The 26,481-nt window shown below is 40.0% G+C and overlaps 1 protein-coding gene across 2 annotated transcripts in view; it reads right to left on the reverse strand.

Annotated features, from left to right (window-relative positions):
• The window catches only part of SSBP2 (single stranded DNA binding protein 2), a 294,033-nt gene extending 268,773 nt beyond the window's left edge, over positions 1 to 25,260 (reverse strand). Inside the window, exon 1 of one of the 2 annotated variants that reach the window (XM_065919078.1) lies at positions 25,097 to 25,260. In XM_065919078.1, the coding sequence (XP_065775150.1) occupies positions 25,097 to 25,158 (62 nt within the window). In that variant the 5' untranslated portion in view covers positions 25,159 to 25,260. The remainder of the gene's footprint in view (positions 1 to 25,096) is intronic. The other variant, XM_065919077.1, reaches the window with a different exon arrangement.
• Between the last annotated feature and the right edge of the window lie 1,221 nt (positions 25,261 to 26,481).

The following is a 26,481-nucleotide window of genomic DNA, read 5'->3' on the forward strand; positions in this document are numbered from 1 at the left end:
GACTGAACAACAGCACTGGCCTAGAAGTCAAAGGATTCCAGTCCTTGTCCTGAGGACGACTCTGTAACAAAGTCACCTTAACGTCTTCAGTCACAACCTCTCCTTTACTAAAACAGAGATAAACCTGACATACATACCACACACAACAGTGTGAATCAAAAGCACTAACACTGAGGGGAATATTGTCCCCTACCAGACTGTAAACTAACACTATATCTTTTACTGCTTTTGTAATAAATTCAGATTGCTTGTCTGATGTCCAAGTCATATTGAAATATTAAGGGCCCTGAAAATGAATTAACTTTTGCAAATGACCAAGCCAATTTACAAACTGGTAACTGTGGCATCAAATGGAGTAAACACATTTATTGAACCCCTACTACATTTGAGGCCCTACGCAATGCTACAACCAATTGCAAACAATAACTAAATTTGGTGCTTAATGGAAAATGAAGTTTATCTTTTAATTACTTATTGAGTTTAAAAAGTCAATGAGTTAAGAGTAAATAACATACTCTCAGATTTCTCAATGGTTTCAACATGTTAAACTTGTTTACTTTTTACAAATCACTGATTTAGGTTATATTTGTTCTTGTGTGTGTATATCTACATATACATATATACAGAGATATGTTTATACATACAGTAAGATAGACAGACCTGAATTTATCTAAGATAGATGGTTTCCTTTGGGCTGGAGATTGCAGAAATGGGGAATGCAAGTAGATAGGCATCCATGAATGAGTGAAAGAATAAATGATTGTGAATTAAACAATAGAGAGGCCTGACATGAACTAAAGATGATACTACTCCATGAACGGGGGAGTATTATTTACTCAATCCTCTATATTTACTGTCAAAACAAATAGATAGTTACACATACTGATGGAGAAAAAAACTAAATCTTGTAATTTAAAATATCTAATTCTAAACAATTGGCTCATATTATTAATCTTTTTAATCTAAAAGACTAAAGAGTAACAATTTAACAAAACATATGTGCATAAAATAAAATTTCTCACAGACATGTGAGAGACACAGGAAAAACACTATATTTTTCCAGTAGTTGGTTGCTTTTTAATTGAGATGTTGTTGGTTTTATTTTTTTCTGTCCGTGCCGTGTTGCTTGCAGGATCTGAGCTCCTGATCAGGGACTGAATGTGGGCCCTCAGCAGTAAAAAGTCCAGAGTCCTAACCACTGGACCATGAGGGAATTTCCAGAGGTGTTGTGTTTTTAAAAATAAACATTATTTTTGAAAGCATTTTTAAATAAATTATTTTCTTTTTAAAAGACATCGTATTTTTAAAAGAAATTTTACATAGTCAAAAACATCTAACCAAAAATTTGCAGGCTTTGAGTTTTATCTTTATTGAAAAACAGAGTGCTCATGTAGAGTGATACACTGAAATACACTTATTCTATGATACATAATTCTGATTTATACCTTATCATTTAACTTTATATCATTGACTAGATTTTTTCAAGAAATATAACCTTCTGCTAATTAAAAAAAAAAAAAAAAAAAAACTAGACTTTTTCTATAGCTCAATCCAAATCGAAGTACAAACTGAGGTTCCTAAGTGGTAAAATTTCAGCAGATTATTTTAGATTAAGAAATGAACCAAAATGATGAACATCTTACCTGTGATCATCACTAAATAAATCTATTTAATAAGTAAATCCCGCCAAAATCACTTCTAATAGTATTGTTTTTGTAGTAAAAAGCACATAACATAAAATCTACTATCTTAACCTGTTTTAACTGGGAAGGTCAGTAGTGTCGAGTATATTCACAATGCTGTGCAACAGAACTCCAGAAATTTTCATCTGGCAAAATTAAAACTCTTCAATCATTCAAAAATAAATGTTCAATGGAAAAAAAAAACAGGTTCAAATATGGATTCTATAAACACTAAAATGCACGACCTTAGGTTTCTAACTACTTTTGTCTCAGATTCCTTGTCTACAGAAGAGGATAATGTCCACTGTGTTGGAATTGCAAGATGATGAATGAAACCACTAATTTAATATCCTGTGTTGCTTAGGTGGTTCCTTAGCTGGTTCAAATATGGTAACAGTTGATTAAGAAACGATATATTAACCCTTTATCTTTTTTAGATGACCAGGGATTTAAAGACTAACAACTAATATTTTCATGGAGTAGAATTATTGCTCTCAAGAAGTAATCACAAATCCATGTGACTGCCAAGCCAAATGAATCTTTGGCAATATCCTATGGAAAAGTATCTTAGCTTATGCCAACTAAGGGAGAAAGATTTCCTGGCTGCCTAAATAAGCTTCAGGCAAAAGTGCTTATCCATTTCAAGTGTTCCAGTAACCATTCCAGTAAGGAACCTTAAAAAACAGAAAGTCAATTACTTTATCCAAATAGAGTTCAATTAATGATTTTTTTTCAACTTCCAGATTTCAACACATCTACAGGAGAGATCGTCATGTCATCCAAGTTAAAAGGAATCCCTTTCATTTTCCATAAGAACAATGAATTATTTATTTGTAGATTATTTGGAAGGGATAATTCCCAAAACTTTGCTTCTCTTCTCACTGTTGGCTCTGTATAACTTGAGAAAGTGCTAAGATAAAACCCAAACTGGAATTTTCTTGTATTATAAAATTAATTTACATGGAGAAATGAAAAATTCTATCTTCATTTCAAATATCATGTCAGGAAAACAAAATCTTTTGCCTTTTTAACGCTGCAATGCATTGAAGCATAAGATTTAAGGTCTTAAAATTGGATTCAAAAGATGTTCTTTGATTTAATTTCTTACCTCAAATCAAGGTTGTTTGTGATATCATTCATTTCTGTGAATTAGAAAATCTTTATAGTAATACTTAAAATGCTACATCAAAAGTAGAAGAACCTACTCAATCAGAAACATAATATAAATGAATTTCAGAAATTAAATATGCAAAAATTAATGGCGTATGATGTTAAACCATCAGGTTCTTCAACTGTTTCCTTAAATCCTTTTTCTTGGTTTCTAAATATGGAAACTATCATTCTTTTTTTTCCAAAATAATGTGGTAGTCCATGATCCATAGTATGGATAAATAATTTAAACATATATTAAAAACCACTGGTCTTTATGGAATAAAGTTATAATAATTTACAGCCTAGACTGCAACACGTGCAATAAGAGTAATGCCAATGTACTCTGCAAATTTACTCTAAATATCTTGCAAATAACATTTTAAATCTTTTAAATAAAGTAGTTTCGCTTTCACAAGTTCAACTTCCTATCAAAATTCTACCAAGATTAAATAGAACCTCTAAAACTTAATTTTTTAAACTAAGTTCTGAATGATAATCTACCAGAAGAAATGACTATTTGCTTGTTTTTCCTGTTTTGTTTCTTTTTATAAGAACTTCCCTTTTTACAGATACAATAAATTACATATGCAAATAAATAAGTTCAACAAGCAGTCTGAATGTGGCTTTTATCTGTGGTATAAAACTTTCTGTAGCTTGGTTACTTTGAGTGGTTCACATAGAGGAAAGAAATCTTGACTACAGGTGAAATTGAGTTTTGTATAAATGCACCTATCGCTATAATAAAGTATCTTCTTTCTACTAAACATTAACAACAACAATAAAAAAAAAAACCAGCCAGACAACCCACCATCATTCCCCCTTCCCACGTCACTATTCTAGTAGCCTGATCCATTGCTGGTTAAGTGGTACCTTCATATTTTAGACAATTAGAAAAACAGCACACGCAAGAAACATTCAACTTCTACCTTTATACATTTTAAATGAATAATTCTCTCATCATCGGAAGGAAAGAGATCTGAGAAAGCAATTCTAAATTTAAAATTCTCCAACTAGGATAAATTCAAAAGATTTAAATATCTGAAATATTTTATTTGATTGTTAAAACTGTAGACTTCATCCGACAAAATAAATATGCCCAGAATCCCCCAATAATCAAGGTCTTATTGAGCTTCTTTTAATATCAATCAGCAAGATCAAATGCTATCAGTCATCAACAGAAAAAAATATGAAGGCCCCAATAATCTCAGGATTCCACTGAATGAAAAATATAACTTGGAAGTCAGCCAGAGAAGAGAACTTGTCATATGGTAAAAAACAAACAGAAGAAATAGAGAGGGCGCCCATGACTTTCAAGCATCAGAAAAATGAGTCTCCCTTAGTCACACTAAATTACGAGTGTAGGGATTCTCATCACACAACAGCTGGAAGAGAAGGATCAGAGACAGTCATTACAGCCACACAGGCGGAAGCTCATTAGACTTCAAACTGAAGTATCTGCACCGATAAGTGATATGTAACACATAATGTGAATTTATTATAATCTACCTAAATTGGATTACTCAAAATTAAACAGGCTCAAGAACTGTCCCTCAGTCCCCCAACTCTGCCGACAGATCATATCTATTAGGCAATGTAAGAAATTATTAACCTAGATTTTACAGATTCCTTTTTTCTTTCTATATAACTCACCTTGATCTGACCAAACATCATACACTAGACAGTATTTGCCTATAGCAATATAATTTAGGAAACTGAAAGATCTCCCATAAGCCTGGCTATTTTTGTCTACTTAGAGCCCTGAATACTAAACAGTACTTTTTTCAACTAGCTGAATTTCTACGCATTTAAAACTTGTTCTCTGCCCTGTAAAGGAAGTCCGGAAAGTTATAAACATCATCAGTCTTGCAATTATCTGGAGGAAAAAGAAAGCAAATGCATTAGCTAACAAGACTATCAGAAATGTGCATGTTGTATCATAAACACCTATTCATTCAAAGCAAATGTACAAAAGGATGACATTTTCTGATTAGAATAGAGTTAAATCCTTTAATTAAAGCTACTTAAATGAATTGGTAGGTGATGTGGAAAAGTAACACCAACCTGTATCTGATTCTCCGCCATTTACAATTTTTTAAATATATGGATAAAAAGGTCATTGTTTAATTTGTTATATTACTTACATATTAACAATAAGAAACAATGTGGTAAAACAGAAAACATAGCAAGATATCTCTAAGCAAGACTTTACATTTTAAAGTGCTGGTAAACCAACTATAAGGTATTTTTCATCTTGGTTTCCAGCTGCAGTCTGACAAAAATGTCTCCTTCCCTCTACTTTAAAGGACAGCAGGCTACTATCATACAACACATATACACTTCTTGAAGCTCCTAGCCTTGCCAGGAGAACAAGCCAAACAGATGAGAAGTACAACCACAACCTCAACAAATTTTCAGTACACACCATACAGACATCCAGCCAGCACAGGAAACGGACTTAGAGCCACATGAATCTACTAAATAGAAAGATTTTTCTAGATTTGAGAAGTATTTCTAAGGGAAATATTTAAAGATGGTATGCTACACTCAAGCCAGTACCATCACTGCCTCTCCAATTAGTAACTGGCTATCTTACAACTGGTATCAAGACCATTGTCCTTACTGGAAGATTTTTCAAATAGATGCCACTTTTCTTCAAGTTCCCAAGAGAAAAATCAAACTGACCTACACATGCTCCTCATTGTTGATTTTAAATGAATATAAGCATACTAAATTAATGGTCAAATGAAAGTACTTAAGAATTTTGCTTACAGCAGCAATGATTGTAAACTTTCATTTCATGTGGATCTGCAATTATATTAAATATATACTGACAAACCTTAATTTGTTGTATGTTTTATAACTATAGAACAAAAAATAAATAACATGTCAAATACATTTCAAAGCACTAATCAGTCATGAGATTTACATAAAAGGCAAATAGGTTAATGATGTGATACACAGAACTAATTCTTATACTCTAAATTTTTAAAATTCAAATTTACTCTTAAATAAATAATTGATAAGAAATTACTATACTACAAATGATAATTAACAACATATTTTGTAAACTTCTTTACTGACAAGGCAAAGATGTTACAAATTTTATCATGAAAGAGTAATACACAGAAACAGAACACCTATAACAAACTGTACTTTATATCATTTTTATATATCCATTTGTATTCCTCTGTGCTTAAGCTTATCCTGTTACAAAAAATAAAACATATTCATCAATCCATTTGTGCTTTTGTATGACATCTGGGTAAAATTGAGTGGACTTTTTTTTTTTTTTAAACATCTCGGATGACCTGTTTCCTATTTTCAAGATGCTAGAAAGTAAATTCTGACCAAGGCACTTCCCGGCTTGAACCCCAAGTAGCCTCAGGATGAATTCAGAACTTAGCATGGCTTTCAGAATCTATACAACTCTCTAAATCCAACATCCAGTTTACAGGCGATATGGAGAACAGGAAAACACCTCAAAGAAACAACCAAACAACATGAATTTGAGTCATTCTATAGGACAAGAGACTGGACTTTTCAACATTTCAATTTTATGGGGAATATAGGAGGAAGATAATGTTCCAGAATCAAGATTAAAAGATTTTTAGGAAATAAAACTAGTAAAAAGAAAGAAAAAAACTAGGCTTTTTTATCTCTGTAGTCTCCACCACCTTTTCAAAAATCACCCTTCCCCCCAAACACACAACTAAAGCACTGCTGAACTTTCTTTTCTAGAAAGAATGAGAGTCCCTCTCACTTCTCCACTTCTCCAAAGCACAGCCTGCTCACTACGCCAAAAGCCCTGCTAACTTCTCTGGCAGGGTGTTTCTTACCCCCTGGTGTATCCCCATCGTCTAGCACAGCACCTGGCACAGAGCAGAACTTTGAATAAGTGAATTCCACAAGTGAACACAGTAAATAATTTTAAAAGCTTTATTTGAACCTTCTGTTTTTGAAGAAGGGATTCACTGAGGACTGGAAAATGATAAATGCTCACAAATGGGGCTTCCCAGGTGGCGCTAGTGGTAAAGAACCCACACGTCAATGCAGTTAGACGCCAGCATTACAGGTTCGATCCCTGGGTGCAGAAGATCCCCTGGAGGAGGAAATGGCAACCCACTCCAGTATTCTTGCTGGAGAATCCCATCGACAGAAGAGCCTGGCAGGCTACAGTGCATAGGGTCACAAAAAGTCAGACACAACTGAAGCAACTTCGTACACACACACACAGGCACACGCACCCTCTTATTTAAAAGGGTCCTTTTTAGTCAAGTAACTTTGATGCTTTTCTTATTAAATAAAATTAAAAAGGTATATGTATGTATGTTGAGAAAAATCAGGAATGTTACATGATTATTTTTATTTTCTTCATTTTGCTTATCTGCATTTTTAACTTTGAATATTTATTACTTAAATACTAAAAAGTATTTTTTTTTCTAAAAAGTATTTTAAAGAGTACTTACTATTGGGTACTGTAAATAGGGGTTTTACTCAAGTATTCTCGTTTGTCCCTTTTACCAATTTTAAAAGTAGAAGGAAATGTTGTTTAGTCACTAAGTCATGTCCAACTCTTTGTGACCCCCATGAACCATAGCCTGCCAGACTCCTCTGTCCATGGGATCTCCCAGGCCAGAATAATGGAGTGGGTTGTCATTTCCTTCTCCAGGGGATCTTCCCCACTCATGGATAGAACCCAAGCCTCTTGCGGGGCAGACAGATTCTTTACCACTGAGCCACTTGGGAATCCAGAAAGAAAATGTGGAGATACTCTACAGGGAGGAGTTAGAATATGCTAACCAGAGATTTCAAAAAATATTTTCCCATCAAACTTTTGCTTTAAGGTTAACAGTGAACTGACCGGTAGTCTTATAGGCAGCTATTAAGTTCTTAAACTATTCCATAGTCATTTCCCAATCATCACTTGAAAATGTTCCTTTCATTCCACTCTCCTAAGATTTAAAAGGGCTGTTAAAAATCAGTTGACAAAAGCTAGCAATGTAACCCCACCAAAGAATCTCACCACATCCTAAATATTATTTTTAAAAATGCACTTTCTAAGCCCATCCGCTAAAACTACACTCACTTTACCTACTTTCTTCTTACCCTTCCATATCCCTTAGAGAATTCTAGTTTTGTCATCTTTTAATAAAAAAATGTAGCTCAAAGCAACTGACAAAACTTCTTTATAAGATAATAAAACCAAATAGTGTTTCCCAAATAATACTTCCCCCACCCGCCATGCAAAATTACCCAGTTAGAAAATCAATATCCTCTTCTATCAGTCTTCTCTATGCTTCCTTTCTCAAATGAAGGCTATCCACATTCAATGTCTCCACTTTCTTGCCTGATTGTTGTTTATCGCGACATTATGTCCAGCTCTTTCGTGACCCCATGGGCTGTAGCTCACCAGGCTCCTCTCTCCATGGCATTTCCCAGACAAAAATGCTGGAGTGGGTTGCTATTTCCTTCTCCAGGGGATCTTCCCGATCCAGTGATCAAAGCTGCATGTCCTCTGTTGGCAGGGGCACTCTTCACCACTGAGCCGCCTTCTCGCCTTACACCCAAGCCATCAAAACACTGCCAGTTTGCTTGGGCGTATTCCCTGGTGGCTCAGCTGGTAAAGAATTAACGCAGCAGACCTGGGTTCAATCCCTGGGTTGGGAAGATTCCCCGGAGAAGGGAAAGGCTACCCACTCCACTATTCTGGCCTAGAGAATCCCATGGACTGTACAGTCCATGGGGTTGCAAAGAGTCGGAAGCAAATGAGCAACCTCCACTCCATTGAAGCTGCTCCCCCTAAGGTCACAGAGGATCTGTTACACACCCTGTCTAACCACCTCATTCTTCTCTATCCTCTATCACAGGATCTCATGCTTCTGTTCTCGAAAGTTCTCTTCCTTGACTTGTGATGCCAGTTCCTTAGGAGTTTCCCCTCATAACCCTCTACTGCTCTCTTTTTCAGTTTCAATCTCAAAACTTTTCTTCAACCTATCCTTTAAATTGTCCCTAAATTTCCATCCAGCTTTGATCTCGTCACACTTTCTCCTTGGACATTTCCATGAAAAATGACTTCATTCCCACCCAACTTACGGCTTCAATACACAGCAATGGTCCATATACAAGGGTAAAAGAGGCAGAATGAATCTATGCTGTTAGAAGTTGGGGAGGGGGGTAGGTTGGGGCAGGAGGGTACAACATGTCAAACTTCCAGAGTGCTGGTAATGCTCTTTGTCTTGATGTGGGTGCTTGGTTAACACTGCTGTGTTTAGTAAAAATTCATCATGCAATACACTTATGATACGTACGTTTTTCTGTTTTTTTTTTTCTTTTTTTTTCCATTTATTTTTATTAGTTGGAGGCTAATGACTTTACAATATTGTAGTGGTTTTTGTCATACACTGACATGATTGTATGACCGACTATCTTACTTTGATAAAGAGAGAAAGTCTGGATTCCAGGTCTGACATGTGTGACTTAGCTAAGTCACATATCCTATTAAAGCCTTAGTTTCCACATCATTAAAACGGAGATGATGAGATGGTAACACCTACTTCACAGCGCTGTAGAGAATGAAATAAAATATAAGTTGCCTGGCCCAACACTTGAAACACAGGTAGCTTATGCTTACAAATGTTACTTCTCTTTCCCCATACTTTCTCAATTTTGTATCTCCAGCCTAGACACCTGTCCCCTCAACACCCAACCAGCTCAAAAACTACATATCCAAATTCCCCCTAAGGCACTCCATTTCTAGGTCTGAAAGGCATCTCAAGTTGAATGCATCCTCTTCCTTCTTAATAAATCTCTCTCCTCTTTCTTCTGTAGTCCCCTGAAGTCTGACTCAAATTTCTACACAATTTCTACCCACAACCTTCTTAAAAACCCTAATTTTTCACATTTAAGCTACCAAGTCCTATGTATTCTACCTTTTAAGACATCCACTGAACTACCGGTAGTGTAGAAAATGGTGTATTATTTATTACAGCAGCTAATTTATTACAACAGCTTCCCAATATCTTCTCCCCCTCTATCCCAGCCTCCGTACTGCTACCAGGATAATTATTCTACAATGCACCTCAGATGACGTTAACTTCTCTGCTTAAAACTGCTTATCTCAGGGCTTCTCTAGTGGCTCAGTGGTAAAGAATCCGCCTGCCAATGCAGGAAACGCGGGTTTGATCCTTGGTCTGGGAAGATCCCACTTGCCGCGGAAGAACTAAGCCTGTAAGCCACAACTACTGAAGCACCTAGCGCCCGGGCCCCCAACAAGGGAAGCCCCGTAACGAGCAGCCTGGAGCCACAGACAGAGGTCGTGCTCTGGGGAGCCCTGCTCGCCGCATCTAGACAAAGTCTGTGTGGCAATGAAGACCCAGCACAGCCACAGTAAGTAAAATTTTTAAAATATATATGTGTGTGTGTGTGTGTGTATATATATATATATAATTGCTCATTTCCCGGATCAAGGTGTCATTGAATTTTGTTCTTGAAGCAGTTCCTGTTGGCTGCAGAGAAGGCACTAGCGGCCACCAGCGGGCGGGCGTGGGAAGGGCACACAGGCGCTGGGGAGTGGGAGGCACAGACTGCCGGGTGTGCGGCTACAAGGAGGAATTGCACAATCAGGGGCTAGAGCCAATGCTTCGTAATAACTTAAAATGAAAAGCAACCTTTCAAATTATATAAAAAAAATTAAGCAAATGAAACAGTTCCTGTTTAACTTGCTAGGGTATTCCTCAACAGCACACCCGGGTGGCTCGGTGGTAAAGAATCTGTCTGCCAATGCAGGACACATGGGTCCCTGGTCTGGGAAGATCCCACGTGCTCTGAAATAGCTAAGCCCATACTCCACACCTGCACCTTGCTTGCAGTTCACCATATTCTGTAATGCCTCCATGTTCCTGTATGTATTTCTCTCTCTCTCCCTAAAATTCTTTTACTTGTCCCCTCTCCCAATTTGGCTAACACTTATTTCTCATTTAATAAACACCCTCTTGGAAATATCTCCTGGGTGTGTCACAACTTCTGGCTGGATGCAATGCCCTTTTGCAGAACTTCCACAGACGCTCTGCACACCCACAACAGAGTGTGTTACCCAGAGCGGTGACCGCTGGCAGCGAGCCTCCCCTGACAGCGGGTGCTGGCGGGCAGAGACTGCGGTCATCCAGAGCTGACGAAGGGGGCTCGGCAGAGACTGACCTACGGGAGAGTGAGCATGTGAGTGAATCAAGGAATGGGAGACAGCGGAGGGCAGAGGCATATCATCCCTGCCTCATAAAACGTATACAAATTTATAGCATCATAAAGGCCTTAAAGAGGTTCTAAAAACTAATTTTGAGTGCTATTTTGACCAAACCCAGTTTTTTAAAGTGCTCTATTTTGTCAGGGCATTGTATACAAGGAACTGAAAGACTTGCCTCAAATCTATAAAAATTTAAAACTGGAACACTGGGCCCTGCTGTGACCAGGAAGGCTGATCTCTACCGTCACCTCCGCTCCCTTACCCGATGGTTCCAGGTGGGCTCCACAGAGAGGAGGCATCGACTGATGGGGGCGCGAGAAGAAAGAGGAGCCCCTCGCCGCCAGCTCTGTTTACAGAGGGTCTGACCGCGGCTGTGGGCCCCATCATAAAACCGCAGCACCCGGAGGGGGGCCCTTCTACAACGACCACAATGTTCATCGGATTCCGGTAACTGCGCTCTCTCTTTCCCCTCAGACTGAAGAGGGGAAAAGCTTCTCTTGTTCCTAACCCCTGGGTGTTAATCCACCCCTAGTGAGTTTTAGTCATGCACATACCTTCAATAAACTCTCCCTTCATCTGTTCTTTTAAGGGAGCTATCCTAGTGGGGATCTAATACAAAAACAGAAATATTACTAACTAGCAGCAGCATTTTAGCCAGTGATTGCTATATCATGGACTCACTTGTTAACGATTCCCCATCTTACAGAAAAGCATCAACATCATTTTTTGGCATTAACTAACTTTATTATGAAAATCATTTTGCAATATACATATACATATATCCAATAATCACAATACACACCTTAAACTTCTCCATACTGTATGTCAAAAATATCTCAAAAACTGGAAAACAAAACAAAAAACTCAAATTTTATATTAACTATTTCTCAATCCAAAACCAAAAAAAAAAAAAAAAAAAACCCGCCTGAACCTCACCCTGGACATAGCTTGGCACTGCCAGCTTAATATGGTCACAGTAGATTCTTCTGTGGGTACAAAAATTGTGTATTAGTTTCCTATGGCTAGCTTCCCTCAAAGCTCAGTCAGTAAAGAATCTGCTGCAATGCAGGAGACCTGGGTTCGATTCCTGGGTCGGAAGATCCCCTGGAGAAGGAAATGGCAACCCATTCCAGTATTCCTGCCTGGAGAATCCCATGGACGGAGGAGTCTGGTAGGCCACAGTACATGGGGTAACAAGAGTTGGACACGACTTAGTGATTGAGAGAGAGTGTGTAACAGATTCCTATAAATGTAATGGCTTGAAACAACACAAATTTATCATCTTCTATACTGGAGATCAGAAGTACTAAAATCAAGGTGGTGGCAGGGCTCTGTTCCTTCTGAAGGGTCCAGAATCCATTTTTTGCCTTGTCTAGCTTGTTGAGGATGACTACATTCCTTGGTCGCTGCTCTTACCCTGTCCCTTCAAAATCTGCAACATTCCCAACCCTTCTCTGCTTCTGTCACCACACGGCTGGCCTGACTCTGAACCTCTAGTCTCTCTCTTCCAAGGACCCACGTGATTACAGAGCTCATGCAGATCATCTAGGGAGGAAGTAACCCATCTCAAGATCCTTCATCCAAGATCCTGAACTTAGTCATATCTGCAAAGTTCATTTCCTAGGTAACACAGTCGCATGTTCTAAGGGTTAGGATGTGGCCATCTTCGAGTTGCCGTTATTTAGCCTATCATAGTGAAAAACCAAGGTGCTGGTTGGGAAAAAAACACAAAGACAAGAAATGGAAACATCACTTAAAATTTTAGTTGAAAACTTGCCTATACTGTAATCTTTTTGGCCCTGAATCCAATTCACTTGCAAAACTAACAATCTGAATTAAAAATGAATTAGTAGGTCATTTCCCAAGATGAACTTCTACCTGAAAACTATTCCCAGTATACACACACACACATATATATTGTGTAAATGTATGCATTTTATGATAAAAACAAAAAATCCTCACTGAAGTTTTTTCATTACAATACTTCTAAATGAAAGAATAATAGTATCAGTCCCTCAGTTTAATTTGAGGGGGGAAAATGCTTATTGAAATACCTTTAATAGCTGCCTAATAACAGCTATTGCTTAAATGCACTGATAGAGTGTAATCATCACATAATTTTAATCCAATTTTAATGACAAATAACACATGACACTGTGAAAAAGTGAAACAAAGGAATTGTTCCTATTTTCTCCAATAGTCAGTATTATAGAAATGACTATGTAATAGACTCAATATAGTTGTACTATTGCTCCTAGACCACATGGAACCTTCCAGATGCCCTAGTCCAAAAACAAACAAACAAAAACAACAGGCTATATGCTGGTTAGAAGAGAAATGAAGGGAAACTCATAACTAAAGGAGAAAGCATTTTTTCTACACATTACATATTCTTCTATTTATTTGTCTCTAAAATTTACCAAGTAATTCATTCCAGATTACTTTGCCTCTAGATACAGAAAAAATGGAGAAACAGCTCTACCTGAAATTATAACCCGAACTCTTAATTGGCATCATCCTTTCTGAGAAGCACTGTATCCAAGTTGCTAAATCTCAGATACCAGCTAACAAATTTGGAGCTATGTGTGGAGGGAGCACTTTGGGTAGCTGTAATTCTGCCCACCTTTTTAGCAGCTGTAAAATGTTTTCTTTAACCTTCTTTCTTAACCTCTTTCTTCTTCAATGCATCCAACTCCAGGTAAAACTGGATATGTGTGAAGAGAACTATCCAAGCAATCCCCTCCCACTCTCTACCCTCATGACTCCCATTATTTTTTTCCCATATGAAGCAATAAAACACACTGAGGCAAGATGTTTAAAATCAGCAGTGGACTCAGAAACCTGGGTCTGAATCCATACTATGCAATTTACTACCTGACCTTGGACAAAGTATATAACCTCGGTGAGACTCAGTTTCCCCCATGTAAAATGGGGCTTTATATCAACTTTATGAAGCTAATGAATGGATTAAGCAAGCAAAAAAAAAAAAAGCCAGATACAAAAAGACAGACAAAGCATAATTATACTTTGGCGCAGTTGGTAAGGAATCCACTTGCAATGTGGCAGACCTGGGTTCGATCCCTGGGTTGGGAAGATTCCCTGGAGGAGGGCATGGCAACGCACTCCAGTATCCTTGCCTGGAGAATCCCCCTGGACAGAGGAGCCTGGGGCGCTACAGTCTATGGAGTCGCAGAGTTGGACACGACCGAGCGACTTACACACACACACACAAAGTATTCTTGCGTGGGAAATTCCACGACTGAGCGACTTTCACATATACACACACAAAGTATTTTTGCCTGGGAAATCCCACAGACAGAGGAGCGACAGTCCAAGGGGCTGCAAGAGTCTGACACAACCTGGCCACTAAACCACCACCAAAGCATCTGGAAGAGTCAAACTCATTGTGACAGAAGGCTGACTGCCAGGGGCTGGGGAAAGGAGAAATGGGGAGCTATCATTTAAAGAATACAGTGTTTCAGTTTGGGAATGTGAGAAAGTTCTAGAGAGGGTTGGTGATGACCCTGCACAACAATGTGAATGTGCTTAATACCCAGTATATACACACACATACGTATACTGTGCAAATGCAATGTATTTTATAGCAAAAAAAAAAACTCACTGAGATTTTTTCATTGTGTGAAAGTTGCTCAGTCGTGTCTGACTCTTTGCAACCCCATGGACTGCAGCCCCCAGGCTCTTCTGTCCATGGGATTCTCCAGGCCAGAATACTGGAGTGGGGTGCCATTCCCTTCTCCAGGGGCTTTTCCCAACCCAGGGATCGAACCCAGGTCTCTCACACTGCAGTTGGCTTCTTCACTGTCTGAGCCACCAGGGAAGTCTGGTGCTTTTTTATTCATTACAACATGTCTAAAAGAAAGGATAATATTATCAGTCCCTCAGTTTAATTCAAGGGGAAAAACTGTTTATTGAAAAACCTTTAACAGCTTCCTAATAATAGCTATTGCTTAAATGTACTGATAGAGTATAATCATCACATAACTTTAATCCAATTATAAATGACAAATAGCACATAACATTGTGAAAAAAAGAAATGTACACCTAAAAATTGTTAAAGTGGTAAATGTTTTATATATATATATATATATATATATATATATATATATTTACAACCATAAACACAAAAACAAGAAAAGAATGTTCTATCAATAATCCATATCAAAAAACTTTCTCTTCCTATTTGGAAAGAGGCACAGAAGGGGAAAAAAACACTACCCCAGCTCTCAAATTGAAGATAACTGGCAAAAGAATAGAGTTCATCAACCCAAATTAGCATAAATCTTCACAGACTAGAAACCCAAACTACCTCCAAATCCCAAACCAATCAATTTATATAACAAAAGCACATGGAGTTCAAATAAATAACAGATTTTACTTATGGTGCAGCACTTTTGGAGTTAAATAATTATATAGGATTCTGTATAACCCACGTGGTAACAATATTTTTCACTTAAAGTATTGACATATTCACTTAAAGCATTGACATAAACTTTTAACTATCTTCTAGTCCACAATTCTCTGTTGAATCAAATCCATACTGAAGCTTTCTTAAAATATGTATGAATCTCTTATTTTAAAAGAGGCAGCTGTACCATAATGAAACAAACACTGACCGAGTAACCAAAAAAATCTAAATATGACTAAACTCTGCTATGTATTACCTGTATTACCATAGTTGGGTAAGTTAATTTCCATGTACAAAGCTCTACAGTCAATGGAATTATCACCTATCTCATAGAATTATTGAGATTTAAATAAAGCACATTAAAATGTCTTGAAACTTTATAATTGCATTTATATTATTAATTTGCTGAAACATAAAAAGATTATTCTATCAAAAATTCATATTAAAAATGTACATGTGTTTCATACTGATACAACTCATACTGATACAGGTAATCTCCTGTGGTCCTGAAGGCCATAGAAGATACTAAACACCTGTATTAGAGAAAACTCTTCTTTAGGAGCTACATACGAATCCTGATTCTAAATATGAGAAATATTGGGGAGAAAAGGAGCTAAATATAGTGATGTCCTGTCGTGATGTATTTATAACCAGTTACATCCTTGATCCATTAAATCCACAAATATCTAATCAGAACTCCAAGCACTGTGCTAAGCAGTAAGACAATACCCATGGTTCTTTCTCATCAGGGAACTTCCAACCTAACCAGATGAGACATTAAACAAAACATCACACAAATGATCCCTAAATTTGTGACAACATGGAAAAGGAAAAGCAGAGGTTACTATGAAGCACAGTAAGGGGGCCTTATCCAATATGGGAAATTTATGAGAAATAATTATCCAGTTTTACCACCCTTTCTCAAACCAACAGGCCTTATGTGTTCAATAAATCTTAAATATTTCTGCCATCAATAATACTATAAAAGTCAGATGTTCCACTCCCTTCATTAGGAACAACTACATCCCTGGGGTTTAGAAGATAAGAGACAGGCAACCTTATTATTTAGGAAAATCCACATAAACTAAACTCACCACCAAGTTGCTCAATAAAAACTAAAACCAGACTCTAGCAAGCAGAGCTTCTCATCCCAATTTCGACTCATATTTTATATAACCTTGAGCAATTATGCTGATGTTGAGAGGTTACCTCAATGGTGAAGTGAAGTCGCTCAGTCGTGTCCGACTCTTTGCGACCCCGTGGACTGCAGCCTCCCAGGTTCCTACGTCCATGGGATTTTCCAGGCAAGAGTACAGGAGTGGGGTGCCACTTCCTTCTGCAACCTCAATGGTAGTTTAGCCTGTTTAAAATGCTCTAACCCCAAATCTTCTCATGACTGACTCTTTCAGTATTACTCAGGTCTCTGCTTACTCAGGTCTCCCCTGAACCCCCCAAACTAATGTAGCCTCCCAGCCATTCTCTATATTACAATTACACTACTTTATTACCTTTTTAACACTTCTATCTGAAACTGTTTACTGTATATATTGGGTTAGCCAAAAGATTCATTCAGATTATTCCATAAAATGTCCCAATATTTACTTGTTTATTATTACATGCTTCTCTTTCAAACTTGAAAGTAAGTTCCATAAGGCAAGGACCCGTTTCATTCTCTCCGTATCTTCAAGACACATCTTCCTTGCCAAAGACCTCCACTTGTGTTTAGGTAGTTCAGATACAAGGGAGGAGTGTTCCCAGCCTGGAGGATGGCTGATTTAAGTCAGTTATGGTTATCCCATTACCGTTCCCAGTAACTGGTTTAGGGGAGGGAACTTAACAGTTTTCTTCAATAAGGCGTAAGACGTCTGCTAAGCACCTCAAAAGAAGCTTTTCTCTCTGATTAATGAGACATAAAGGAAACACCTTTCCCCTTCTCCTGCCTTTATACTTGGTTGTATGAGGAAGTGACTCCAGGAACCTGATGCAGGGACGCTGCATTCATGGGAGGGAAACCATGAAGATGGCAGAGAAGCTGGTCTCTGGTGTTCTTGAGTCTCTAAATCAACTCAGAAACTACCTCTTCTAGACATCCTGTTATGTGCAAATTATTCTTAAACCCTGACCAATTAAGCCATTTTCTATCTCTTGTTTTGATACCTGCCACCAAAAGCACAATAATCTCTTAAGTCTCTTGTTTCTCCTGTGACATTAATAGAGAGCAGTACCTACAATCTAGCTGATTCTTGAGATTAAATGAGACAATGAACTAAAGTGCACAGCCCACCAAGTCATGTCCAACTCTTTGTCACCCCATGGACTGAAGCTTGCCAGGCTCTTCTGCCCACGAAATTCTCCAGGCAATTTCCTCCTCCAGGGAATCTTCCCCACCCAGGGGTCAAACCCACGACTCACGCTTGGCAGCCAGATTCTCTACCACTGTACCATCTGGAAAGTCCCAAGTAAAGTGGCAAAATAAATAAAATACTCAAACGATAGCATCTGCTGTTACTGTTACTATTAAATATTCAACTTTCTATGACAAAACTCCACAAACTCTTTATGCAGTATTTGGGATTCTGTTATTTTTACAGAAAAAATTCATTTTAACCCTGTTTAAATAAAATAATTTTTAACAGGATAACTCATTCACCCTCTTTACTTTTTTATATTAGTAAAGAAGTTTTTGGTTTTTTTCTCAAGTTTGAAGTAGGTAAAAAGAAGAAGAATCAAGACAAATATCAGATCACTAAAGAAAAATAATCACATTAATTTCAGGTGAGACCCTGTTTTTGGCATCAACTCCTCCCTTAACTTACACAGAGCTAAGTAAAAATTTTCATCTACTATTCTTATCTTCACAAATATTTCATTAGTATTTTAAGATGGCTTGTGTTGTGTTAGTTGCTCAGTTGTATCCAACTCTATGCAACCCCATTGACTGTAGCTTGCCAGGCTCCTCTGTCCACGAAATTCTCCAGGTAAGAATATAGGAGTGGGTAACCATTCCCCTCTCCAGGGGATCTTCCTGACCCAGGAATCAAACCCAGGTCTCCTGCATCGCAGGCAGATTCTTTACCACGCGAGCCACCAAGGAAGTAGATTACACTAACTACAAATTTATTACACGTTAGTAACTAAATCTGTCTTATATATACAATTTCAAAAAATTCTTTTAAGTGTTATACATCAGTCTCTACAATATTTTTCTGTGCTCAACTACTTGTTTGATATGCCATGAAGCAAAATTAACACAGAAGATCAAAAATAAGAGATTTCCAGGTCATTGGTTCAAGCTCACTCCCGCTGAATTGTGATCTAAAATGTTATGATGGCTCATTACTACTGGAAAGCGGTATGGGTCCTACATGAAACAGAATAATCAAAATTCTTAAAGTAAAATATGAAGGTGGTTTTGTCATTACTAAAGAAGTGACACCAACTGAAGTGTCTCTTTTAAAGAGGAACAAAGAACAAATATTAATTCCTTCACTGCCTGGAAATGCCCAGGCTGTTATGAGCCCAGATAAATTTTTGGGTCTATCAATATTACAGAAACATTATTAGCATCACTTCTCAAAAATCTTTACTAACCCACTCTGACAAAAATTACCAGTTACCCATTATGACCAATAAAATCTGAGCAATTTGTACGGCTATTAAAAGTTATCTGGAAATACATTATTCTTCCCTGGTTGGAACATTTTTCTACCTGTTTTTCAACATCTCACACAGTGACTAAGATATATAGTTCAGGGAAGAATAGCCTCTACTATTTCTGTACTACTGAAAACAAGTAGGATATAAATCTTGGCAGACCACCTTTCGGATCACTCTTTAGCGTATATATGGGGTTTTGGTATTAGAGTCAAATAACTCACAGTCCAAGTCGTGTTAAGTTGTATACATGTGTTATATTAATAGATGTTACATATGTAAAACATATACAAAATCTGACAAGCAAATTCTAGAATTCAAATATAACCACTTACTTTTAATTCCAAACTCTTTTCAGATTTCAAAATATATCTTATTCTGTTGCTCCAGTGCTATTTTAAGGCCTTACTTTGATAAGCAGTAAATAAGTAATATTTTAGTATGTTTACAGAGGCTTACTAACCAACAATACGTCACCAGTACACAAATATTTTATATCCTTCCCATACCAACGTCAAAGCAATAAAGTACACACAATAGTACAGAATATTCCCACATATTACAGAATAAAACTATCTTCAATACATATTTTAAATTAAACATTCTAAGTAGTTTCTTGTCTTTTAAGTCTGGTACATTAAGTCTCAATCCTATGTCTCAACATTAATATAACAGTTGTAATCTCTATGGAAGAGAGAACATTCTAAATTCCTCAAATTTTACTTCTAATTCTAAACTACTAGGGTGGAGTGTTAATAAACAGCAACCTCGGTATTCCAACCGTTGCCTATGGTGTATGTTTCAATTTTAAAACAAAATAATTCTATTTTCTAGTAGTAACTGAAGACGTAAGATGCATTTAGTTCACTACTGCAAACTAACTAAAACTTAATTTTTTTCCTTCCTAAATTTGTTTTATATGGCAAATTGGCAGTAGGGTGTGGAAATAAACCTTTTTTTTTTTTTTCTTTCACAGCTCTGAAAAAATACATTTCAACATTATTAGTATTTCTAAGAGTAATAAATCTCTAAATAAACAATACTAAAAGTTAACTCTCAACATCTTACACTTTTTTCTTTAGATCTGTTCCTTCAAAAAACATCATTTTTTGGATAATTCTAAAATAATGGAAAGGAGAACAATCAAAAGTAAGGCTCCCAGAGCTGACATATTAGATACAAGTTATTCTGGAGGAAATATCCTGGGGATTGAGAAGGGAACAGTCAATTGAATATCGTATAGAAAATTTAATCCCCATAAAGGTATACCTTCATTAGTTTTAGAAATCTTGAATTGTGTTAAATGCATTAACTGCTTCTCAATCAAGTTTCTAACGAGATCTGTATTACTTCACTTGCCTTATTTCCTTCAGGAAAAAAAGGAAGGAAGGAAGAAGAAAAGTTTACCATTTTGGGGGGGCCACTTGATAACAAAAAAGAGGTCATGCGGATGCTAGTATCTACAAACTCTCTTATATGGAGTAGTATTTACTGTTTATTCCAAACTTACAAAATTCATTTGACTAAATTCTATTTCATGCATAATCATGACAGTTTATATGAAATCATATTTAAATGATCATTAGATTTTAACCACTTAAAAATGAGTTTATGTAGTTTTCATAGTTTAAAAACCAAAGTTACTTTTCAGAGCCACAGGTCAAATGTACAGATGTCTACAGTTCCTGACAAGTTTAACTTAATGTCACTATTTAGTATATGTATCTTTGTTCAATGTTGCTTTATGACACATTCATCTTTCTGTGCTATTACATAATTTTAAAGATGAAATTAGTTTAACAAAAAGTAGTATCACACTCATCTATTTGCAGGTGCTAGGTACGCTTTATGTGGCAGCATGGCATGCAGAGTGGTCTAAAATTCAGCAACATTTCATACAGAAGTTGCTCACTACAATGTCTAATTTTAAAACTTAAGTGACCACACAGAAGTTCCAGAAGGAAAAAATCTCAAGAAACAAGAATTTTTCATTATTTCAGGCTTTCAACTTTCCCTCCTAAAGTTTCTGTTTTCCCCACACAACACACGTGTCTGCAATCTGTCAAAATGGAGGGTGTCAGCATAAGGTGCACCAGTGGAAAAGACTACCTATCTGATCAAACATTTGAAGTCTGTTATATCTGATCCTGTAAACCTGTTCCCTAAATCTGTAGCAATCTACCCTAAATCAAGAAAGCAAACTAGGATAGTGAAAAAAAAATGTATCTTTCATCTTCAACTATAGATTTTAAGCAGAGATATCTTTGTTAGAAACCCAGCTAGTAGTGTATCCCTAGGCAAAGTTACTTAACTAGTCAAGAGTTTTCTTATTTCTTTAATGAAGAAAAAAAAAATCAGTATCTTGCAGAATTGTTGGGAGAATTAGAAAAAATAAAGTGCAGAACACAGTGACTTACACACAGAATGACAATTTAAATGATGATTACTCTTCTGCTGTTATCAGTTAATTTTTAAATACCCTTAAGCTAGAGAATATGGAATTCAAACTTCCAAAGTCCTTATTTTGGAGGTCACTGAAAAAACTTTTTTTCACATTGAAAAAATGCCCTTGAGTCTAACATCTTCATTTATTCAACAGCATTTAGTTGGTGCTTTGGACATTTGAAGACACTTTTCTTAATGTCAAGGACAGCTCAGAGAAGAAATCTGAAGTATTATCCCTTGCCCTCAAGAAACTTACATTTTAGAGGAAGGCAAATATTAAACAACCAATTGCATAGTTACTTAATTGCAATTGAGACTGCAGTACAATGTTACAAAGAAAGCCTGCTAAAGGGGGAAATGACCTAACAGCATCAGAATTTAAATTTCTACACAAACATCCCTCCTCCCTCCAAGGGTTTTCAATCACCCTGTCTATAATTAAACCTAATCCAAACTTCTGTATAGACTTGATCTGTCTGGCTTTTAAAACAACGAAATCAGTAATTAACCTGACTCCAGTCATTTTTATGTTCAGAAATGTATAGTGAAAATATAGAACCTGCATAAAATCTACAAATTAATTTCAACTATAGCACATAGTGACTTAATGAAAGAGAAAGCAAAGATATAATATAGATAAGGGCCTGTCTGCTCTCCTCTATGAACTCATAAGAAAATGTATTTCTTGATGGATTATAAAACCAGTATTTTTATTTTATGTGCATGCCATTATTTTTAATGATGATTCATTTTTCAGAATGTTTTTATGGTAAAATGTTTACATATTCATTACTGAAAAACATTATTTCTGTGACTTTTAAGGCCAGTACAGTTCTAATTTGCTATATAAAAGAACATTCTTCACTTGGGCACTTTTTGAGGTCTGCCTCCTTAAAAAAATTTTTTTTAACCTGGTGATATCCATTTTAAAGACAACTTCAAGATACCTATCTTCGGAAGTCAGTAGGTTATTGTGGAATAGTGCCATTAAAGTCCCAAGTACACACAAAGGGCAAAAAATGAGTAATCAGATCAACTCTTCTGGCAAAATGAAACTTACTGCATCAAACAGAATCTACCTCAATGTTTGTCTTAGATTCAAACAACATTCGCCTAGAAATTAACGCAACAACAGTTAACTCAGAATGATCACTGTCAGTTCTCCAAAAGTGGCCTCTTTACCTATATTTAGTTCGTAAGGCAAAGCAATCCAGGATTCCTGCTGCCAATTATAATGAATGGGAGAAATTTATTTAAATCAAATAGCACCATCTAGCAGAACTCGCACCACCTGGCTTACAAGTGTAGATGTTACTCGTGTTCAGTTTGGTAGACTTGACAGCAAAATGGCAATTATTTGCTTTCATGACATAACCACAGAATTAGAGCTAGAAAGGACTTAAGACACACCAGGTTCAACTTCCTCATTATTATGCTAGATGATTTTAAAATTTTTTTACAAAGTTATCATAATATAGATTAAATTCAGCCATTCCTGTAGTTCAAGTAAAACGCAAAATTTGATTCTCAAAAACCACCCTGAAAATAAGTAAGGTATACCTCAATACATTTCAATTCCTTCACTCCCCAAAATATGAAATCCAAATACTCTGTAATCATTAAAACATCTTCTCTAAATGTTTCTATTTTCTCAGCTATATTGCCACTAAATGATAAATGCACACAAATTACGCTAGCTCAAAACTTCAATTCCATTAACTTGCTATTTCTTAACCAACCTATAATGCTAAATCTTTTACATACTCCTTGTCACAGCAACAAGATCCTGAATACAGCTCAGAAAATACCTCGCGGGGAGGGGGGGGAGTATCTTTTTTCGGTTTGTTTTGATACGCCAAGGCCTGCCGCCCCTAAATCCTATAGGAATTGCGTTTATTGCTGCCAACACGAAGATTAGGAAATGTTCCCAACCCTAGGGCACGAGAAACTTTCAGAAGACTACTAACTGCCTAAAACTAGGAGGGAAACCCGGTAGTTTCTGCACGTTCGGTTTTTATTTACGCAGCTATTTCCTTGTGCAAGGTGACTAAAGTAGCTTTTGAGAGATGCTCTCAGACTTTTCCCCAGTCTGAAGTCCTCGGAAGGGCAGAGCGCGTCCAATGACAGGGATACGCCTCATCCTCAGAATGGAGGTGGTTAGTGGGAACCACCATAAGAGCTGCTGCACAGAAAAGAGGGGTTCTTCCTCAGCGGTCACAGTCACTATGCGCTCTCATTTTTAGTAACAACCAAATCACCGTTACAAGCACATAAGAAGAGAAGCAAACAACCCTGCTCGCAGCGTGCCGTGACGGTGGCATCCCAGCCCGGGAGGGGCTCTTTTCTCGCCAGCCTCCCCTGGGCTCCCACCGGAGTTAACACCTGTATCTCCTCGCCACACCGACCAAACAACTAACTCCTCCCCGTCTCCACGCTTCGACCCTTCCTGCAAGTCCGGGTTCGGACCACTGCCCCCTCCCCACCGCAAACAGCCCTCCTCGCGCCAGCGGCCGCGGCCCCCACGGCTACTCCTCCGCGCCCCGCGACCCCCGCTCGCCGCCCGGACCGCCACGGCCCTCTACGTTTGGGAGGCTGCAAGCCTCCAAAAAAAGTTCTCCAGCCGCCGCCGCCGCCGAGTTGGGTTGACTGCGAGCGGCAGAAACGCCAGTCTACCCCAGCAGCTCCCGCTTCTCGCCAGCACACTTTTCCTCCCCGGGAACTCGGTCCTTTGACTCCCAAACTTCAGCGGCGCCCCTGGCGCCCCCTGCCCCGGGCTCCGCGCGGCGCACGGGGCTGCGAACGCGGCGTCCCTCCTCCGGACCAGGAAAGCCCCGACGCCCACCCGGCCCACGCCCCGCACACGCCCTCCGCGCCCCGCGCGCGTCTCCGCGCCCAGCGGGGCCCCGCTCGGCCGCTCCACGCCCGGCTTCCGCCCGCCGCGCGCCCGGCCCCGCCGCCTTCGCCTCGCCAGGCGCACCCGGCCCCGGCGCTCGAGCCCCCCGCCGCGGCGCCCCTCTAGCTGCCCGCCCCGACCCCGGCCCGCCCCCACCGAACACCCACATTCCCTCCGCGTGCCCTCCTCCACGCAGCTGCCCCCTCCCGCCCAACCTCTACCCCCGGAGGCTCTCCGCTCCCCGCAGCCCCGGACCCCAGCTCTAAAGTTACTTTGCGAGGAGGTGAACCCGCGGGTTATTTCCCTCAATCACCCAAACAAGTTTCCATCCCCGCCACCAGCACCGCCGCCGCCCCCCGACACACTCGCTCCCTCCTGCCCGCCAGACCCCACGGCCGCCAGCCCCGCGCGAGCCCGCCCTGGGAAACAGCCGCTCCCCGCGCCGCACGCCCCCCACCTCGCGCACCCCTCCCCCTGCCAGCCCACCCCCCGGCTCTCCCCCGGCAGAGAGTGTCTGGGTGTCTCCGAGAGAGTGTGCGAGTGCGTGCGTGCGTGTGTGTGCGCGCGTGAGAAGGCGGAGGTGGGTGAGGAGCGGAGACACTTACTTCTCCCGGGCCTGGCTGTCGGACGGGACGGCGCTGCTGTTACTCTTGCCTTTGCCGTACATGCTTGTGCGGAGAGCAGCTCCCACTGTCACGCACCTGTCAACCCATCACAGCCTCCCCGGGAACAGCCCCGTCCCCATGGCGACCCACGCAGCCACCCCCACTATTGGCCGCCCCACGCCAAAGCTCCGCCCCCTTCGCCCAGGCAACGCGCGAGACTGACAGGCCTCCCCCCCCACCCCCTCCGGCCTGCCGAAGCGCGCGGCGGCGGCTACAGCCTAAGCGGCAGTCTCCTCCCTCCTTCCCTCCCTCCCGGGTTCCCTCCCTCCTTCCCTCTCCGCTCTCCTCCCTCCTCCCGCTCCTCTCCCTCCCTCCCCCCTCCGAACCCCGGCGCAAGGGGGGAATTAGAAACTGCTCTAGAAGGATTTTAAACAACTGGCTGTTCCCTCCGCCGCCGCCCCTCCCCCCGCACCGCCCGCGCTCGGCTCCTCACTGGAGAGAAGGCGCCGGGAGGAGGGGAAAGTGCGGCCTGGAGTCCCTGGCAGGAGCCGGCGGAGCCGGAGCCGCCGCGGCCCCAGACTTCGGGGCGCCCGCCGAGTACACAGGCAGATCTACGGCCCCAGCCGCCCTGGGGAGCTCCCCCCCACAGCCCCTTTCTCCCGCTCCTCTCCTGTCTGTGACCCCGCGCCGGTACCCAGGATTGATCTCTGCGGTCCTCGGCCCTACTCCCTGCGGCGTCGCCCCCGCCCAGATCCCAGAGGGCCGGCTGGCGGGGGACACGCGCACTGTTCCCTCGACCTTCTGGCTGAGCGACCGGGAGCGACTCGCCTTCCCTCCGGGGAGGGACTGTGCCTCCGGCCCTTGGCGCCGCTGGGGTGGCGTCGCCTGGCTCCTGGGGCCGCGCCCTGCAGCCCGGGGGAGCACTCAGGCGCGGGCCTGGCTCGTCTCTGTAGAGGTGAGCCTGCCTCCCAAAGATGACCCAGTGGCTCCTGGGGCCTCAGTGGCCCCACCTCGTCCCCCTAAGATTAGAGCCCCGCGACACGCCAGACCTACTGCAGAAAGGGGCCCCGGGTATCCCCACCTGGCCTGCCTCTCCAGCCTTGGGCGTTGATGCCAACTCATCCTGACCTTTGGAGTGGAAAGGACCGTAGAAGGCTTTTAAAAACATCCCTGTCTTAGTCCATCAGAATAGGCCCCAGCCGTGCTCCAAGGTGTACACAGCTTTTGCCAGAGCTGAAAGGCTGCCCAAGAATACTCATGGATCCCAGGCCCCAATCCCATTTCAGTAAAGGCGGAAAAGTTTCTGAAAACACACACAACCTGGCTCCCAACTGAACTCCATCCTTTATCTTGTGGAGATCCTTGGATGTAAAATGAGACAGAGT

Source organism: Muntiacus reevesi, chromosome 1 (assembly GCF_963930625.1).
Source record: "Muntiacus reevesi chromosome 1, mMunRee1.1, whole genome shotgun sequence".
NCBI classification, from domain to species: Eukaryota; Metazoa; Chordata; class Mammalia; order Artiodactyla; family Cervidae; genus Muntiacus; species Muntiacus reevesi.